The sequence below is a fragment of the Dromiciops gliroides genome, chromosome 6 (assembly GCF_019393635.1).
Source record: "Dromiciops gliroides isolate mDroGli1 chromosome 6, mDroGli1.pri, whole genome shotgun sequence".
NCBI lineage: Eukaryota > Metazoa > Chordata > Mammalia > Microbiotheria > Microbiotheriidae > Dromiciops > Dromiciops gliroides.
The window spans coordinates 231156478-231178004 of record NC_057866.1 but is presented as its reverse complement, the minus strand read 5'-3'; the positions used below and the strand labels follow the sequence as shown (position 1 = coordinate 231178004).

Sequence of the window (21527 nt, the reverse complement as noted above, 5' to 3'; positions counted from 1 at the left end):
TTTTTCTGGGTAGGTGATTCTTGGCTATAGTCCCAGTTCCTTTGCCCTCTGGAATATCATATTCCATGCCCTCCTGTCCTTTAATGTAGTTGTTGCTGGATCTTGTTTTATCTTTATTGTAGCTCCACAGTATTTTTTCTAGCTGCCTGCAATATTTTCTCTTTGACCTGGAATCTCTGGAATTTGGCTATAACATTCCTGCAGGTTTTCCTTTTGGGATCTCTTTCAGGAGGTGATTGGTGGATTCTTTCAATTTCTATTTTAGCTTCTGCTTCTAGAATATCAGGGCAATTTCCCCTGACAATCTCTTGGAAGATACTGTCTAAACTCTTATTTTGGTCATGGTTTTCCGGTGGTCCAATGATTTTCAAATTATCTCTCCTGGATCCATTTTCCAGGTCAGCTGTTTTTCCAAGGAGATATTTCATATTGCCCTCTACTTTTTTATTCATTTAGATTTGCTTTACTGTGTTTTGGTTTCTCATAAAGTCACTAGCTTCCATTTGTTCACTCCTAATTCTTAAGTAATTATGTTCTTCTGAGAGCTTTTGTATCTCCTTTTCCATCTGGCTTTTCAACTGTTGACTTTTTTCTACATGACTCTCCTGCATGGCTCTCATTTCTCTTTTCATTCTTTCCTCCACCTCTCTAAATCTTCCTTCTATCTCTCCTACTTTCTCTTCAAAGTTCCTTTTAAGCACTTCTATGGCCTGAGACCAATTCATATTTTTCTTGGAAGCTTTGGATGTAGGGGCCCTAAGGTTGTTATCCTCTTCTGAGGGTGTACCTTGATCTTCCTTGTCAATAAAGAAACTTTTGATAGTTCTCAACTTTCTTTGCTTACTCATCTTGCCATCTTTTACTCCACTTTTAACTCCCTCTTACAGTGGGGTCCTACTTCCAAGTTACACTGTCCCAAGCTTCAGAGGGTCCCAGGTGTTTTAGTTTGAGGAAGGGCAGGTTTTTCACTTGCCTGGCCTGTTCTCTGGTCCAAAGATAACCTCAAGCCAACTTGCTAATTAACCAGCCAGCAAAACTGTATGCTGTGGTTCTTAGCTTTGATGAGCCTGTGCCCTTCCCCCCACCTGGGCCTCATGCTGCTCAAGATTTCTTCCTGGTTCCCTGCTGTAGTGGGATAGCCAAATTCCTCCTTAGGTCCTGCAGACACCCCTGTATTTTCCCCCCTGGCCGGCCGTTCAGCCCTCTAACCTGACCATAAGCTTAGTTCCAGAAGACACTGGTGCTACAGTTGATTTGGAGGCTCAGGGGTAAGTTTCTCTGGTGCCGTCTGCCTGGGGACTATGTTGGCCTGATTACAGGGTTGAACTCTTCTTGCAGCCCAGCATGGCCTCTAAGCTGTTTTTTGCTGGAAAAACCTTTCATCCCGTATTTTTGTGGATTTTGCCCGTGTTTTTGTGGATTTTGCTGCTCCAGGGGTTGTTTTATTTGGGTAATTGTCTCAGGAGCTCTGTGTTTTTAATGTCTTTCCTCCATCATTTTGGCTCCACCCCCAGTAAAGTCCATTTTAACCTAAACTGTCAAATGTTGTTTTTTGAAATTTGTTTGTTTGTTTTTTGGCAGGGCAATGGGGGTTAAGTGACTTGCTCAGGGTCACGCAGGTAGTAAGTGTTAAGTGTCTGAGGCCAGATTTGAACTCAGGTACTCCTGACTCCAGGGCCAGTGCTTTAACCACTGCGCCATCTAGCTGCCCCTCAAATGTTTTTAATGGAAATGAGTGTTGTACTTTATCAAAGGCTATTTCTCCATCTATTGATACAATAATATGATTTTTGTTACTTTTATTATTGATATAATCAATTATTCTAATAGTTTTCCTTATGTTAAACTATCTCTGCATCCTGGTGTGAATCTCATTTTGTAATAATGTATAATCTTTGTAATATATTATAATCTTTTAGCTAGTATTTTATTTAGGACTTTTGCATCCATATTCACTAATGAAATTAGTCTATAATTTTTCTTCTGTGTTTTTACTCTTCCTGATTTAAGTATAAGTATAACATTTATTTCATAAAAGGAGCTTGGTAGGATCTTTCTTTGACTCATATACCAGATAATTTATTTAATGTTAGAATTAGTTTGCATTAAATGTTTGATAGAATTCGCTTATAAAACCATCAGGTACTGGTGCTTTTTTTTTTTTTTAGGAAGCTCATTTATGTTCTTTTCAATTTCTTTTTCTTAAATATGTCTAAATATTTAGATATTCTATTTCCTCTTCTGATAATCTAGGCAGTTTATAATTTTGTAAATGTTCTTCCATTTTACTTAAATTGTTAAATTTATTGGCATATAATTAAGCAAAATAACTTCTTATAATTGCTTTGATTTCAGCTTTGTTAGTGGCATATTCACCTGTACATTTTTAATACTAGTGATATGGTTTCTTTTTTTTAATCAAATTATCTATTGGCTATTTTTTCATAATACCAGCTCCCAGTTTTATTTATTAAATTCAGTTGTTTTCTTACACTCAATTTTATTAATTTCACTTTTAGTTGTTAGGATTTCCAGTTTAGAGTACGGGCTTTTGAATTTGTTCTTTTTCTAGTTTTTTAAATTGCATACCCAATTCATTGGTCTGCTCTTTCTCTATTTTGTTAATGTAAGCATTTTGAGATATAAGTTCTTGTCTGATAACTGCTTTTGCTATATCCCATAGGTTTTGGTATATTGTCTCATTATTGTCATTCTCTTTAATGAAATTATTGATTGTTTCTATTTGTTCTTTAACTCACTCATTCTTTAAGATTAGATTGTTTAGTTTCCTGTTAGTTTTTTTCTATGACTCCATAGTCTCTTATTAAATATATATTTTTATTGCATTGTGGTCTGAAAAGGAAGCTGTTAATATTTCTGCTTTTAGCTATAGAATTTTTATGCCCTAATATATGGTCAATCTTTATACCATATACCACTGAGAAAAATGTGTATTCCTTTTTGTTCCCATTTAGTTCCCTCCAGATACCTAACATATCTATCTTCTCTAAAATTCTATTTACTTCCTTGACTTTTAAAAATTTATTTTTAATTTTGTTTTATTTAGTTCTGAGAAAGGAAGATTAAAGTCCCTCATTACTATAGTACTACTACTTATTTCCACCTGTAACTCATTTAGCTTGTCTTTTAAAAATTTAGATGCTATAGTATTTGGCTCATATAGATTTAGTATTGACATTGCTTCATTGTCTATTTTCCCTTTTATGATAATGTGGTTTCTGTGTTTATCTCTTTCAGTTAAATCTATTTTAGCTTTAATTTTGTGTGAGCTCATGTTTGTTACCCCTGCTTTTTTTTTTAATTGGCTGAAGCATAATAAATTCTACTCCAGCCCTTTATTTTAATTGTGTGTATCTCATTTTTAAATGTGTTTACAAGCAACATATTGTAAGATTCTGATTTTTAATCTGTTCTCTTGTCCATTTATATTTTATGGGTGAATTTATCTCATTCACATTTAAAATTACAATTGCCATTTGTGTATTTCCCTCCATCCTAGTGTTTCCTCACTATTCTTCTCAGACTCTTTTTACCCTATCCCTCCTCTAGTTTACTTCTGACCACTACCTAGCTGATCCACACCCTTTTAAAGAATCTCTCCATTATCCTCTCTCCTTACCTTCCTATTCCTTATTCTACCCAACCCTCTATAAATATTTCCAGCATAAAAGACTCTAATGTGAAAAATTCCAGGAAAAGCTGCCAGCTAGGTAGAGGGGGCATATCTACATCAGAGACATCCTGTTGAAAGAAAGATTAGACCCAGAACCTCCAGACTAGCCCATCTTCTCATCCTTTCATATTCTTATCAATAAATTTTCTGTAGAGAAGTTACTCAATCCAGTGGAGATCTTAGTCTTAATCTTGTAGGATAGCAGGGCTACCACTGAGGTCTTAACATGTTGCTAATATTGCTCATGTCTTTTATGCTTGCTATATAAGCAGCCTACCTCATTTTCTGGTCACAGGTATCCTCAATAATGTTTGTTTGTTTTTATTTGAATGCTGCTTTTTATGTAAGTTATCCTTAGCAATACACTGTCCTTGCTTACAACCACAATGAATTATTCCATCATTCTCAGGAAACAGCTAGTTGGGGCTGTAGCTAAAAGACTGGGCTTGTAGTCAAGAAAATACCTAAGTTCAAAGCCAGCCTTACTAATTGTGTGACTGGGCAAGTCACTCAGTTGCTCTCAGCCTCAGTTTCCTTAACTGTAAAATGTGAATAACAGCATCTTCCTTGTGTGGTTGTGAGGATGACATGAGGTAATATTTCTAAAGCCCTTACCATGGTTCCCAGCACACAGTAGGTGCTGTATAAATGCCTCTTCCCTTCCTCTTCCCTTCTGTTTCCTCCTTAAGTTATTTGTAATGGTAATTCTTCTGAGCTTATGGTGTGTCCTGCTTGGCAGCCATATAGCATCTTCTAACTTGTTTATGGTGTCACCTTTTATATGCAAGTCATGTATCCATTTGGAGCTTATCTTAAATGGTGTGAACTAATGGTCTAAACCTTACTTCTGCCACATTACCTTCTATTTTTCTCACCAATTTTTGTCAGATAGTGACACCTATCCTTCATAGCTGGGTTCTTTGGGTTTATCAAACACTAGGTCACTAGGTTCATTGGCTTGTGTATGTTGTGTACTTGATCTGTTTCATTGATTGTTATCTTTATTTCTTAACTAGTATTATATTGTTATGATTGCTGCTTTGTTATATAGCTTGAAATCTGGTGGTGTTAGGCCCCGGACAGCCATATAGCTTCATTGAGATAATGTTGGTGTTAAAGGATTTTCACTGTGGTAAGAAATTTTTAATCATTACAAATTCAGCACTATTTCCCAAACACAGTGGCATGTTCTCTTCCTCCTTAATTCTGAATCTACCACATTATCTGTCATGCCAAGATAGACTTGTTCATGGATTAATTTGGTATGCTGCCCGTTCAGCTGTATTTGAGTGAATTGTACTTTTATCCAGTTTGTTTTTCTAGTATAAATAGTTTAACCAGTTCTTTTTGCATTCTTGCGTCTACTGCTGAGGCTTTGTCTATGCCATCTGTGAATGGAGATTTGCACTGTCAAATAGGAAGTTGTTCTGTTTGGACTTTAAGCATTTTCAGTGCTTACTTAATAGAGTTATTATAAGGGAAAGAACTTTGTAAATTTTGAAGTGCTATAAAAAAGGAGCTTTGTTAATATTGTCTGTCCTCTTTTTGAGCTTAATTAAAAAACTCTCTATCTGGGTAAGCTGCCTGAGCTGAATTAACGCATAGAGGTCTACTCATTCTTATTTGCCTATTTCTGATACAGAGGGATACTGCTTTTAATCTTCTTTGCTCCTCCATAGCATTTTGCAAACAAGTTTATACTTGCCATCATATGCCTTAATTTTCCTATCAACATCTTCTTTACCAACTTCATTATTACTTGTACAAATCAGGACCGGCCCTTCAGCTGATTGTAGAACTCTAAGCCATGACATTACTTTCTTCTTCTTTTTAAACATTCTGTATTAATGAAAACATCTGGCATTTATATGACACTTAAGGTTTGCAAAGAGCCCTGTATGTACTTTATAACATTTCTCTACAAGAAGAACTTAAAAAAAAAAAAGACCAAGTAACCTTCCAAGGGTGTGAGTACAAGTATAGGTGACTTTGAGGAAAATGTGTTTTTTATAAAATACACAATATATGCTTTGTGGGGGTCTGTATTTTTATCTAAATTTTTTGCTTAATGTTTGATTTAGTTCTTAAGATTATAGAAATGCTCTCTTCCGCTTAAAGATTATAGGGTAAGAGGCATGACAATATTTACAAGGTGTTAGGCATGGCACAGAGCAGGAAGAAATATAATGGATTATGTGGACCTGCCCCAGAAAAAAAAAAATTGATAAATCATGTTAAGTGTATTCTTAGTGCCCCCTCATTAACCTTCTGTGTGTCTCTTGCTTCTATCCCTTAGAGAAGACTATGGCTTGAAGCAGTGCCCTTACCCAAGCTTCCCCATGACCTGTGCTTCAAATGTTTTTCTTCCATCTTGATCTTATATTAATTTTGTCTTACTACACTGTAGTGAGCTTATTAGGCAGTGATAATTGAACCATAGAAAGTGAACCATGGAAGTATAGAGGAAGAAAAGAGGGTCAAGGTCAGAGTCTCGGCAGGGACATCAGCAGGCAATAATTATGTGGAAGAAGATCCAGCAAAGGGAACAGCCATCTATGTGCCACACTGAAGCTGGAGTCAGGTAGACATGAGTTCAAATCCAGCCTTGGACAGTTACCAACCATATGGCCCTTAGCTAGTCACTGAACTCCAGGTTCCTTGTTGTAAGGATAAAATGAGATATTTGTAAAGTATGTGAGAAACAGGGTGCCACCCCCTGTTGAGAAAGACTTTGTGAGAGCCAGGGCCCCGCCCCCTAGCAAACATGTGGCTTGGCTTGGTGTCCGGAAGTTGTCACTATTCATAGAACTGCCTGTAAGTTATGTCAATCAGTGCTACCAGCCAATTATGTTGGAGCTGTGTGTGGGGACTGCCCTGCTTCCTGTTCCACAGAGGGCTTCTCCAAGAAGCTGCTGAGGATCACCCTTTTCGTTCAGGGACTTCGGCTTGGTGGCAGAAAGAGAGGAAAGGAGATAGGTTTTTCTTGCTTTACTGTACTCCAAGTGTTCTCTTTACTCTTTAATAAATGCTTAAAAGCCTAAACTGTTGCTGAATTTATCAGTAAATCTTAGCTAGCTTCCCCCCAAAACGGGGGGGACAGGTAAGGACGCACATTAGATTTTAAACATCACAAGTGCTTTTGCAGATTTTAAAGCACTATCTAAATGCTATTATTGTTGTTGTTATTATCATTATCATACTGTTCTCATACCTAGAATTTCTTTCTTTTCTCAGGCTGTTGAATCCCCACTTACTCTTTGAAGTTTAATTCAAATACTACCTCCTCCTTCTCTGATTCACGCTGTCAGTAATGACCTTCCCCCTTAGACCTCATACAGCACTTTGTTTTTCCACTTATTCACTGATTGTCATATACTATTTGGGCTTGCCTTTTCTTTTATTAGAATGTCTGTCATGGAAGTAGGGAACTATGGCCTTCTGCCTCACCCTTACTCTGCCACCCCTTACCCCCAAATGAACTCTTCTTTAAAATGATGAATAAATACCCTTTGCTAGATGCTTAAGGTAATATAGCAAATGGCTATCATCTGTACCCTATAATCTCCATATATGGGGAGAAGGATAAAGAGAAAGAGGCCCTTCATTTTCAATATGGGTACTTGGAAGTACAGTTGTGCCATTGGGTCTATGCAACAGTCAGCATCAACCAACATTTTATGAATGACATTCCCAATCTTCCTGAATTGTTCCTTACAAATTTATTCAGCAAATGTGAATTACGTGCTTATTCTTTGCAAAGCACTACAATCATTACATATCTTGGTGACAACTAAATAAGTCGTATATATTGCAGAATTAACATTGTTAATATCCACCAAACCTCCTTTGGAAATTACCATCCGTGGACTGACTACCTGCTTAAACATATTTCCATTTAGATTAGTTGGTCCCTACATTTCTTTCTTTCTTTCTTTCTTTTTTTTGGCAGGGCAGTGGGGGTTAAGTGACTTGCCCAGGGTCACACAGCTAGTAAGTGTCAAGTGTCTGAGGCCAGATTTGAACTCAGGTCCTCCTGAATCCAGGGCTGGTGCTTTATCCACTGTGCCACCTAGCTGCCTCAGCCCCTACATTTCTAAATAAGGTTATTTAGCTAGGTGATATCCAGAAATTACCTTCTCCTTCAGTGTTACATGATTCTATATACACATACACACGTATTTATTCATTTTCAGATTTTCTATCTCACCCAGGCTAGAAGTGCGAGAATTGCAGCTAGGTGGCTCAGTGGATAGAGCACTGGCCCTGGAGTCAGGAGTACCTGAGTTCAAATCCGGCCTCAGACACTTAACACTTACTAGCTGTGTGACCCTGGGCAAGTCACTTAACCCTAATTGCCTCACTTAAAAAAAAAAAGTGCTAGAACTATTTGTCTTGTTCCAATCAGAGGATTGGCTTGAGAGCTTTGATCTTCTCTGTTTTCTGACTAGTTTACCTCTCTTTAGACAGTATATTGCTAATATTCATGTCCAACTGAACTTAGCTTGGACACCAGATCAGAATTCAAAATTCCTGAGCCCAAAAGATCTGCTGGTCTCAGCTTCCCAGGTAGAAGAGATTATAGGCCTGTACTACCATACCTGGTAAGTCTACTTTAAAAAGAGTTTTCAAAACTACATCCCAAGAAAATAGCTATGAACAGTATGCATTGTAGCTTAATTTTCTCTACCCTTCTTTATTTTTTCCACTTTTCCTTGGCAGTGATAATCCCTAATTCCTTAAATCATAATTCATATTTCTTTTAAAAAATATTCACTGTAGAATTTTTGTTTGTTTGTTTTTGTTTTTGTTTTTTGGTGAGGCAGTTGGGGTTAAGTAACTTGGTCAAGGTCACACAGCTAGTAAGTGTCAAGTGTCTGGGGCCAGATTTGAACTCAGGTACTCCTGACTTCGGGGCCGGTGCTCTATACACTGCGCCACCTACTGCCCCCTATACATATATTTTTAAGTGGTTCTGTGATTTCATTGCTGCAGGGAGCTTTCCTTTGCCAGGGTAAATTTGTTGTTGTAGTTTAGTCGTTTCAGTCGTGTGTGACTCTTTGTGACCCCATTTGGGGTTTTCTTGGCAAAGGTGCTGGAGTGTCATTTCCTTCTCCAGCTCATTTTAGAAATGAGGAAGCTGAGGCAAATGGGGTTAAGTGCCCTACCCAAGGTCACACAGCTAGTAAGTGTCTGAGGCTGGAATTGAACTCAGGTCTTCCTGACTCCAAACCTGATGCTTTTACCTACTGTGCCACCCAGCTGCCACCAGGGTAAACAGGTGCCTACAATTTAGTAAGTTCACTGTAGGGGAAATGAGAGATTAAACAGCTTGCAGAGGTCTCACAGCCATTATGCACCAACAGCTAGACTTGGACCCAAGGTTTTCCTGACTGTGAGGTCAGCTCCCTATCTACTTGTGTCTATCATTTTGTCATGAATCAAAGTCAAGCTTCTTCGACTCTTATCTTTAAAAAAAATCAGTACATTTCTTGAATTCTTACTATGTTGAAAGTACTATGTTATTAAGCACATCAAAGAATACAAAGGAATAAAAGGAATTTATAAACTGACTGCACTTTTTCCAATATCATATTTTAATGTTAACACAGTTATTATTAGTAGTCACAGTTTACTTTAATGGCCAGTATTATTTAATAATAATAGTAATATTTAATTTAAAATCTAGTATGATTTAATAAAATTATTTTAAAATATGTATGCTAAGTCTTCATGATTTTGAAATTCTTCCCAAGCTCTTGATTCTGTGCTGATCATTGCAAGATATCTCCGTGGAGAGACTCCTTCTGCAGCTTGACCTTCTTACTCCTATTTATAATCAAAAGTCATAATCTTCTGTTTGTGACATTATAACTGTTTCTATGGCAACAGCATCTAGTGTTTCACACAGAAGCATTGACCTCCTCATTTAAAAAAGAAAAAAATATATGGTGGAGAGAGGGAGCAAGATGGAAAGAACTACTAGTCAGTAGAAAGATAGTAATCATTTTTGTCAGGGAAGGTGCTGCTGAAAAATATTTTTCTCTCTCTCTCTCTTGAATTGCCATTCTCTTTTAATTCTGCTTTTAAAAAGATATATTTTTCTTGGGGGCAGCTAGGTGGCACAGTGGATAGAGCACCGGCCCTGGAGTCAGGAGTACCTTAGTTCAAATCCGGCCTCAGACACTTAACACACTACTAGCTGTGTGACCCTGGGCAAGTCACTTAACCCCAATTGCCTCACTAAAAAAAAAAAAAAAGATATATTTTTCTTAAGTGAAACTTGTTCTGTGCCCTCCATCCTTGCAAGTAAGGGCACTGGATTTAGAGGTGGATTTGAATGGCACCCCTGATACTTAGCTCCTGTATGCCTTTGGACAAGTAACCTCACCTCTCTGCATCTATTTCCTCATCTGTGAAATGAAAGGCTTGGACTCAGTCACTACTTCTCAAAAGGATGGTTCAGGGGGTTTGTGAGGTCAAAACTATTTTCACAATAATATTCAGATGTTTTAATTTCAAATATGATAAGTATCAATAGATAAAAAACAAATAAAGAAAAGCTCTGAGAAATCTTCAATAAATTTTAAGGGTATAAAAGGGGGTTCTGAGAACAAAAAGTCTGAGTACCAATGAGACTCTACTAAGTCCTTACTCGGCTCTAAATCTTACAGCTCTATAGTTCTGGCTAGAGCTTCTCTTGAAATAATCTCTCTTTATATGACAATTATAAGCAGTTATTTTAAAATAGTTTGTGCCATTGCCCAAACCTAACTGGGACAATAGTATCATTTACAAAATAATGGCAACATAAGGGTCATTTTTAAAATAAGGTGGTCATGATGGAGATAATTCTCAAAGGTAACTCCTCTACCTCCATGTAACTCATTTCCCTAAATTATAGCAAAATTCTCCAGGTGCTTTTTAAGTCTTGCCTGGTAATGAGACTGAAATCATGGTCATTTAAAATCCAGCATAACCAGCATAACACCATCAAAATCAGACTTTTTATTAAACTTCTATCTTCAATTTGCTCCATTATCTTCTTCGTTAATTCTTCTTAATAAGAGTATATAGGGGGCAGCTAGGTGGCGCAGTGGATAAAGCACTGGCCCTGGATTCAGGAGGAGCTGAGTTCAAATCTGGCCTCAGACACTTGACACTTACTAGCTGTGTGACTTTGAGCAAGTCACTTAACCCTCATTGCCCCACCAAAAAAAAAAAGTATATAGCTTGCATTTATATAATACATTTTTGACATCAGTTTTCCTTTAATGTTTAAATTGATATTTAGTGTGCACAGCTAGCTGGCACCAGAGTGCATAGAGTGACAGATTTGGAGTCAGGAAAACTCATCTTGAATTCAGATCTTGCCTCAAACCTTTGTGACCCTGGACAAGTCACCTAACCCTGTTTGCCTCAGTTTCCTCATCTCTAAAATGAGCTGGAGAAGGAAATGGCAAACCACTCCAGGATATTTGCCAAGAAAATCTCAAAGGGGATCACGAAGAGTTCATGACTGAACAATAATTTTCAAATGGCATGTTGAGTCAGTTCATTTGATGCAGCCTGTCCTTTACCAGGAGCAGCCACATTCAGATAATGCTGATATCTGTGTGGAGGGTGGATTGGAGAAGGGAGACACTGAAAGCCAGGAAACCAATTACAAGGCTAAATCAGACATGAAGAAGGTCTGAACTAAGGAAGCTGCAATGAAAGTAAAGGCAAACGATGTTGTGGTGAATTCTTTCAGCTATAACAACTCTTGAAAACCATCTACTAAGAGTTGGATAGGTCTTGATCTGTGTTGATGTTGAAGGATTATCTGCACCAACAATATCACAGGTACTTGAATTATTAAAGTAAGAAGAAAAAGAATCTAGGAAAAGTGATAAGAAAAAGAATCTAGGAAAAGTGATGCTTGGCCCCTGTTCCTTCATGGAGGGAAACAGAACATCATCTCAATTAACAGGGCTGTGACCTACAGTAAATGAATGAATGAATGAATGAGTGAATTTTATTTATATATATATATATATATATACACACACACACATATAAACATATATATACACACATAAACATATATACACATATGTAAACATATATACACATATAAACATATATACACACGTCTAAACATACACACCCACATATGTATATATATATGTGTGTGTGTGTATATATATATATTTATATTTATATTTACACACACATAGATATTGTTAGAAACTCAGCTAAAAGCTCGAATAATGTTGCACAGCTCAAGGGTTGTTAGCAGTTCACAGTTCAAAGAATCCAAGCAGGCAGCAGAGTATGGTTAAAGGCTCCTTTTTTCATCTTCCTGAAGATGGGCACTTTTCTGCATGTGTTGGAGAGTGCGCTGAAGTGAGGTCCTGCACTGTTATTTATACCCATCAAAGGGGGCCCTCCTGATCAATCATGTTAGTATTTTACACTACCTTATTTACATCCTATTTCTCCCAGACAACCAATCAGATTATACCGAGTGGACCAATCACAGTCGTAAGAACCAGTCAGGTGGTACCGGTTGGCCAATCCAATTATACAAAATATGATACCAGGCCGTAATCTTATTCTGGGCAAGAATATCCATTCCTCACTAGAACAGTGCTATGTTAACATACACAAACATATAACTTTTCAAGAAACAAAACTTAAATTGGGGTTTGAACATAGGAGTCATGTGGTCATCACCTTGAGCACCTCAAGGTGAATTCCCAGCTTATCTCGGTTCCCACAAAGTGAAGGCCCTGTTCCAAACCCTGCTTGGGCCTAAGTGCCAGGGGCCTGGTATCCCAGGCAGCCCCCTGCTGGAAAGTTTGGGCAACAAAGTTATGGAGCTTTCTTTGTCTTTAGGGCTCTGAGAAGAGTCCAAATATGGTCTTTTCTCTCAATACACACACATACCCACACATATATGTATGTATGTTTATCCATCCATACATATATTTTTTGTATTAGATTACCTCCAAGGTAATCCCAGCAGGTTTTTTGTTTGTTTGTTTTGGGTGAGGCAGTTGGGGTTAAGTGACTTGCCCAGGGTCGCACAGCTAGTAAGTATTAATTGTCTGAGGCCGGATTTGACCTTACGAACCCCTGACTCCAGGGATGGTGCTCTATCCACTGCTCCAACTAGCTGCCCCCCATACATATATTTTTAACATTCCTTTTTTAAAAGTTCTGAGTTCCAGATTCTCTCTTGCTCTCTTCTCTTCCCCCGCCTGTTGAGAAGGCAAGAAATGTGATGTCAACTAAACATGAAATCATGCAAAACGTATTTCCATATTAGCCATATTGCAAGGAAAATAAAGTGAAATAATTTATTCCAAACTGTACTTGTTATTGATCAGTTTTGTCTTTGGAGGTGGGTAGCATTTTTCATCATAAGTCCTTTGGAATTAACATATCTTTGTATTGTTCATTATAGTGAAGTCATTCATGGTTGTCGTACAGTATTGCTGTTACTGTGAACACTCTTGTTCTGGTTCATCTCACTTCACTTTGCATCAGTTCATTTAAGTCTTTTCAGGTTTTTCTGAAAACATCCTGCTTGTCATTTCTTACAACACAATCATATTCCATCACATTCATGTACCACAACTTGTTCAGCCATTCCCCAGTTGATGGGCATCCCCTTAGTTTCCAGTTCTTTGCCACCACAAAAAGAGCTGCTATAAATATTTTTGTCCATATAGGTTCTTTTCCTTTTTCTTTGAGCTCTTTGGAATACAGATTTAGTAGTGGTATTGTTGGGTCAAAGGTTATGTACAGTTTTATAGCCCTTTGGGTGTAGTTCCAAATTGTTCTCCAGAATGGTTAGACCAATTTACAACTCCACCAACAGTGCATTAGTGCCCCATTTTTTTTTACTCTACCCACCAAATATTTGTCATTTTTCTTTTGTGCCATGTTAACCAATCTGATAATGTGAGGTGATATCTCAGAGTTGTTTTCATTTGAATTTCTCTAATCAATAGTAGGGAGCAGCTAGGTGGCACAGTAGATAGAGTTCTGGCCCTGAAGTCAGAAAAACTCATCTTCCTGAGTTCAGATTTGGCCTCAGACATTTAGTAGCTTTGTGACCCTGGACAAATCATTTAACCCTCTTTATCTCAGTTTCCTCATTTGTAAAATGAGCTGGAGAAGGAAATGTTATACCACTCCAGCATCTCTGTCAAGAAAACTATATATAGGGCTCACCAAACTGTGTTGTTTAAAAATCTAAATGTAGGTTCTAATCTGTCTCCTCCCCGCCTCCCCTCCTCCCCCAGTTTTGCGGGGAAACTGGCTAAAATCACTGATAAATTCACCAAGAGTTTAGGCTTTTAAGGGTTTATTAAAAGATATAAGATAGTGAAGAGAGAGAAAGATTGAGAACAGATTCCTTATAGTATGGAAATCCTAGCTTTCCTAACAGCCCATGGAAAGTTCTGCCACCATGCTGATGTCTTGAACTAAAAGAGGAAGTCAGCCCTCAGCCAGCTTCCGCTTCCTACTTCATGTTCTCCTCCCAGAAATGGGAGGCTCCTCAACTTGATTGGCTGGTAGCTTTGATAGACAGTACCCACAAGCAAACATCACTTCCTGACGCCAAGGAACTTGACCACATGGCTTGCCCTCAGACTCCTTCTCCTCATGGTGGAGCTTTCCTACAGTAACTCTCCAGCATAGAATTGGATACAACTGGAAAAAATCAGTGATGACTTAGAGCATTTTTTCATATGACTATAGATAATTTTTATTTCTTCTTCTGAAAACTACCTGTCCATATCCTTTAATTATTTATCAATTGTGGAATGATTCATATTTTTATAAATTTGACTCAGTTCCCTATGTGTTTGAGAAATTAGGCCTTCATCAGAGAACTTCCTATAAAACAAATTTCCCTATTTTCTGTTTTCTAATCTTTAATGCATTGAATTGTGCAAACCTTTTTTAATTTAAAATAATCAGAATTAGGGGGCAGCTAGGTGATGCAGTGGATAGAGTGCCAGATAGACACATCTTCCTGAGTTCAAATATGGCCTCACGGCACTGACTAACTGTGTGACCTTAAGTAAGTAACTTAATCCTGTTTGCCTCAGTTCACTTCTATAAAATGAGCTGGAGAAGAAAATGGCAAACCATTCCAATATCTTTGCCAAAAGAAACCCCAACGTTATGATGAGTCAGACACAACTGAAATGACTGAACAACAGTCAAAATTATCCATTTTACTTCATGTGATCCTATCTCATTTGGTTACGAATTTTTCTGTTATCCATATATCCAACAGGTAAAATGTTCTATGCTCCCCTAATTTGCTTGTGATATCTCCTATTTCAATAAATGTTGTAAGATGTTAGTTTCTGCTTAGTTTTGTCATAATGTTTTCCCATTTTTCCCATAGGTTTTCTCAAATAATGAATTTTTGTCCTAAAAGTTTGGATCTTTGGGTTTATCAAACAGTAAAATACTTTGGTCATTTACTACAATGTATTGTGTACCTAATCTATTCAACTAATCCAACAGTATTTTTTTAGCCAGTACCTGATTGTATACTTCTTTATAATACCATTTGAGATCTGGTATGGCTAGGTCACCTTCCTCCACATTTTTTCCTGTGTTTTTGACCTATTGTTCTCGCGGATGAATTTTGTCATTCTATTTTCTAGCTGTATAAAATATTTTTCAGGGTTTGATTGGTATAACATTGAATAAGAAGATTTAGTTTGAGTTATCATTTTTATTATATTGGCTTATCCTACCCATGAGCAATTAATATATTTCCAATTGTTTAGATCTGAATTTATTCGCATGAGAATAATTTTTAATGTCTCCAGTTATTTTTAAATGGAACATTTCTTTCTATCTCTTGCTTGCTGGACTTTGTTGGTTATATATATATAAATGCTGATAATTCGTGTGGGTTTATTTTATAACCTGCAATTTTGCTTAAGTTGTTCATTGTTTCAACTAGTTTTAAGCTGATTCCCTGAGTATACCATCATATCATCTGCAGAGAGTGATAGCTTCCTCATTGCCTATTCTAATTCCTTCAGTTTCTTTACAGTATACCTAGCATTTCTAGTGCAATATTGAATAAGTGTTTATTTTGGACATCTCTGCTTCACCCCTGATTTTATTGGGAAGGCTTCTTCTAGCTTATCCCCATTACAAATAATGCTCGCTCTTGGCATAGATAAATAGTACTCATCATTTTAAGGAAAGCTCCATTTATTCCATTGTTTTTCATGTTTTTAATAGGAAAGAATGCTGCATTTTGTTAAAAGCATTTTCTGCATCTGTTGAGTTAATCATGATTTTTGTTATTTTTGTTATTGATACAGTCAACTATGTTGATAGTTTTCCTAATAATTGAATTAACCCTGCATTCCTGGTATAAATTCGACTTTATATGTATGATCTTTTTGATATATTGCTACAATCTCCTTGCTAGTATTTTATTTAAGAATTTTGCATCGGTATTCATTAAGGGAAGTTGGTCTATAGGGTTTTTTTTCTCTATTTTTTGCTCTTCCTTGTATTGTAAAAAAGAATTTGGTAGAACTCTCTTTTTGCGTATTTTTTTCATAGTTTATATAGTATTATAATGAATTGCTTTTAAAATGTTTGCTAGAAATCACTTGTGAATGTACCTGGTCCTGGGAATTTTTTCTTAGGGAGCTCATTGTCTTATTTAATTTCTTTTTCTGAGACAGGATTATTTAGGTATTCTAGTTTCTCTTTTGTTAATCTGGGCAACTTATATTTTTTTAATATTTTTAATAAATATCCATTCACTTAACTTAGATTGTCATATTTATTGCTATATAATTGGACAAAATAGCTCCTATTAATTGCTTTAATTTAATTTTCATTAGTGTTGCATTCTCTCTTTAAATTTTTGATAATGGTAATTTAGTTTTCTTCTTTCTTTTAGTTAAATTAATCAATATTTTATTTCATTTTTCTTTTCATAAACCCAAGATTCTCATTTTACTTACTAGTTTGGGTTTTTTCACTTTCAATTTTGTTCTTTATTTTCAAGATTTCTACTTTGGTGTTTAATTGGGGATTTTTAATTTGTTCTTTTTCTAGGTTTTTTAATTGCATGCTCACTTCATTGATCTGTTCTTTTTTAATGTAAGCATTTAGAGCTATAAATCTTCCCCTGAGGACTGCTTTGTCTCTTTCTCACAAATTTTAGTATGTTGACTCATTGTTGAATATGTTTTAATTTTTTTTGTTTTAAATTTTTATACACATTGAGAAATAGCATTTCCTTGACACTTTGGCGGGGGCGGGGGGGGGGGGGAGGGTGGCGGGGCAAAGAATGTTAAGTGATTTGCCCAGGGTCACACAGCTAGTAAGTGTCAAGTGTCTGAGGCTGGATTTGAACTCAAATACTCCTGAATCCAGGGCCAGTGCTTTATCCACTGCGACACCTAGCTGCCCCCTCATTGTTGAATATAAAATTATTGATTGTTTCTATTTGTTCTCTGACCCACTCATTTTTAGGATTAGATTATTTAATTTCCAATTAATTTTTAATGTTTACACAACCCTTTAGCTTTTTACTGAATGTACTTTTTATTGTATTTTGTTCTGGAAAGGATAATTTTAATAATTTAATAATTCTGCTTTTCTTCATTTGTTTATGAGGTTTTTATGCCCTCATATACATATATGCACATACACATATGTACATATATATGCATACATACAAACACATGTGTGTATATATATATAAATTTCCAGTATTACATGCCACCACTCCCCATTTTCCCCTGTTGTAAAAGCTGTTTCTTTTGTATCTCTTCCTTATGTGATTTTTTTTATTCTTCTCCCTTCTCCTATTGTATCACTCTTTTTTACTCATCCATTTTTTTCTTTACATCATCCTATTACAATTAATTCACATATGTGACCTCTGTTTATGTATAATCCTTCTAATTGCCCTAATAATGAAAATGTTTTTAGGAGTTGCATGTATCATCTTCCTATATAGGAATGTGAAGTTTAACCATATTAATTTCTCTTTCATGTTTACCTTTTTTATACTTCTCTTTTAAAAATATTTTTTTTATATATATACTTCTCTTGAGTCTTATGTATTGATGTCAAGTTTTCTATTAAGCTCTGGCCTTTTCATCTGGAATGCTTGAAAGTCCTTTATTTCATTAAATATTCATTTTTCCCCAGAAGGTTTATACTCAGTTTTTCTGGGTAGGTTATTCTTGGTAGTAATCTTAGCTCCTTTGCCTTCCAGAATATCATATTCCAAGCCTTCCAATCCTTTAACGTAGAAGCTGCTAAATTTTGTGTTATCCTGAGTATGGTTCTACAATATTTGAAATGGTCTTTCTGTCTGCTTGGAATATTTTCTTCTTTACTTGGGGAATCTGGAATTTGACTCTCATATTCATATGATTTTTCATTTTAGTATCTCTGAGGAAGTGATTGGTAGATTCTTTCAATTTCTATTTTCCCCTCTGTTTCTGGAATATCAGAGCAGTTTTTCTTTATAATTTCTTAAATTATCATATAAAACCTAGGCTCCGTGGCTTTCAGATAGTTCAGAACTTCCTAAATTATCTCTCCTCAATCTGTTTTCCAGGTTAGTTATTTTTCCAGTGAGATATTTAATATTTTCTTCTATTTTTTCATTCTTTTGACTTTATTTATTTCTTGATGCCCCAAGAGTCATTAGCTTCCACTTGTTCAATTCTAATTTTTCAGGAATTACTGTCTTTTGTGAGCTTCTGTGCCTCTTTTTCCATTTGGTTAATTCTACTTTTTAAGGAGTTCATAATTTTACTTTTTAAGGAATTCATTGAATTTTTGTCTTTTTAACCATTTGACCAGTTCTGTTTTTTAAGGTGTAGTTTTCTTCAGTATTTTTGTGCCTTTTTTTAAAACCAAGCTCTTTATTTGCTTTTTATAATTTTCTTTCATCAATAACATTTTTCCTATTTTTTATTCTACTTATTTGATTTTTAAATCCTTTTTTCAGCTCTTCCAGGAATTCTTGTTGGGCTTGTGTCCAGTTCACTTTTTTCTTTGAGCCTTGGCTTGTAGATTTTGACATTATTATCTTTTTCTGAGTTTGTTTAACTTCTCTGTCACTAGTAACTTTTTTATGGTCAGGTTTTGTTGTTTGCTCATTTGCAAGATTATTTCTTAATTTTTACCTTTATATTAAAGTTGGGCTCTGATTCTAAGGTAGAGTAGGGTTCTGTCTTAAGCTTTGGCTATTGTGTGCTCCTGTTTACAGAGCTAGTCTTAGAGGGGCAGGGTCTGTAACTTTTGGGTGCTTCCAAGGTTATATGATCTGAGGCAAGGTCTGGTATGCACTATGATCTTTCCCCAGGAAGACCCCCTGTTCTTTTGAAGTCACAAGTGCCAGTGTTCCTTTTGGCCCTATAACTATAACCAGGTCCCTGTTCTCCTGTGGCTTCAAGTACTAGTACTTCTCTTTTCCTTGGAACTGAGACCAGTATCCCTGGTTCACTGTTGAAGCAAGTACTAGTGCTCCTTTTTGGACCTGGAATTGTGACCAGGGCCCCTTCTTTCTTACTAGCAGATGCTAGTGTTCTTCACTCTGGAAAATGCCACACAGAACTGCATATGCACAATGCAGCAGGGCCCTGCACTCTTTCTTGCTGTCTCTGAGCTGAGAGCTTCTGAAGCAGCTGTTGTCTCAGCTACCTCCAAGGTTTGTTGCTGGTGTTACAAGTGCGTGCGTTCTAGGCTGCCTTCTACCCCATGTCATAGACCTCTCCTTCTGACCTCCTAAGTTTTCTTAGGCTGGAAAAATATCATACTCTGACCTTTTTTTGGTGGCTCTGACACCCCAGAATTTGATTTTAGGAATTATTTTAAAGTTGTTTGGAGGGGAATGTTAGGAAGATTCAACTGAGTTGCTACCTCTACTCTGCCATCTTGGCTCTGTTTCTCACCAAGAGTAAATTATAAGGCAAAGTTTATTAAATGAAAATTCTACCAAAATGTTCCTTTAAAAATCCTTTAAGGGCAGCTAGGTGGTGCAGTGGATAGAGCATCTGCACTGGAGTCAGGAGGACCTGAGTTCAAATCTGGCCTCAGACACTTGATGCTTACTAGCTGTGTGACCTTGAGCAAGTCACTTAACCCCAATTGCCCTGCAAAAAAAAATTAAAATTAAAAATCCTTTAGTTTTTGTTTCCATTTTACTTTAAATATTAGTTTTCTAAAAAAAATGTTTAGGGAATTTATATTTCCAATTTTTAACAGATAATTTTTAGGGTTTATGTTAATCCCTTCAAAATAGGATTTCTCTGTAGCATACCAAGGATCATCATGGTTGCAGATTTAGTGTTAGAAGTGTACTTTAAGAAAAAATAGGACTACTGGTATGACCAATATTGAGAATTGCCCTAGTTTTATTGTATTAAATAATACATGTCTAGGAAATAACACTGAGTGTTATTCTTCTTCCCATAAGGCTCAGATCTGGAAGAAGCCCTGTGGAATTCTGTCACATTTACCTCTGATAGCCTCCTGGTACCAGAAGATTCAGGAAGTACCTGGAGTAAAAAGAGCTGCTGCTAAATGCAGGATGCAGTTTCTTCAGTTATCAGACCTCCTGCCCACCCTGGATAAGCAGCCACCATTTTTGAGTGAGAGTCCTGAAATAGAGGAGAAAAACTGCATACATTTTATAGGAGGACCAAGGCCAACCATTTCCAAACTAATGGTAATTAAATACTTATGCTATTTTTATCTTTGAAAATGTCTGCATTCTCTTTCTTCTCCCCCTGCCATATTTTATTTTTATCACTCTAATTATCAGTTACAATTTTTATTTTGTTCACTTTTTACTAATTTTTAGATTATTGCTGGTCTTTTGCTTTTCACTGAATTTTTGTAATTATTAAACTTACAGAAGTATTTTATTGAGCCTCTTTCTTTATTCCTCCCTTTCCCCACTTTCTCTTATATTCCTTCCTCTCTTTATGTTCCTTTCCTTTTTCCCCTTGCATTCCTATCTACCATTCTAAATATTTAACCTGATAATGCTATAACTAGTCAGTTTGATCAGCTGTATTGTTTCCATCTGAAAATTTCTTGTTGGAAGGCTCGGGATTTAGTCATATTTTGTGGCATTAGAATGTGGGTTCCTTGATTGTAGGAACAGTTTTTGCTTTTCAGTGTCCCTTGAATTTAGGACTGTGCTTGGCACTTAGTAAGCTTTTAGTAAGTGCTTATTGATTGACTAATGATCACCAGTCCTGAAAACCAAGTAATAGGCAGTGAATGAGCCAAGTTTTCAAAATTTCTGCTAGTTTTTTTTTAATTCAATTTTTGTTTGAATTTCAATAAATTGTTTTTAGTGCTATATTGTGTTTACATAACCTCATTTATTATTTTATGAGCTGGAAGGGGACATTAAAGGTCATGTTGCCAAATTCCTCAAATCTTTTAGATGAGGAAACAGACCCAGTGAGATAAAACGGTCATATAGGCAATAAGTGGCAGAATTCATAATTGAACCCAGGTCCCCAATTGCAACTCCAAAGTTCTTTCTGCTTTCCATATAACTGAATCCATTTTCCCCATTACAAAGAGTGAAGATTTTATAAATTTTCTTTCATTTTTGTTACCTTACAAAGAGTACAGAAAAAAAAAATTATTTCTCTATTGACTTGAAGATTAGTTAAGGATTTATTTGAATTGTGGATATTCCTTGAAGCAATTTGGTGTCATCAATCTGAATTTATTATAAAAATGAAGCTAGAGAATGATCTACTAGATGGGCTGGCAGAGGGCTGATGCACCCTGAAATTGACGG

The 21527-nt window shown here is 36.2% G+C and overlaps 1 protein-coding gene across 3 annotated transcripts in view; it reads left to right on the top strand.

The window, feature by feature from the left end:
* Positions 1–21527, top strand: part of GSTCD (glutathione S-transferase C-terminal domain containing) — a 185534-nt gene that overhangs the window by 22107 nt on the left and 141900 nt on the right. For all 3 annotated transcript variants that reach the window (XM_043971200.1, XM_043971201.1, XM_043971203.1), the window contains one exon: positions 20181–20432. In XM_043971200.1, the coding sequence (XP_043827135.1) occupies positions 20181–20432 (252 nt within the window). The remainder of the gene's footprint in view (positions 1–20180; positions 20433–21527) is intronic.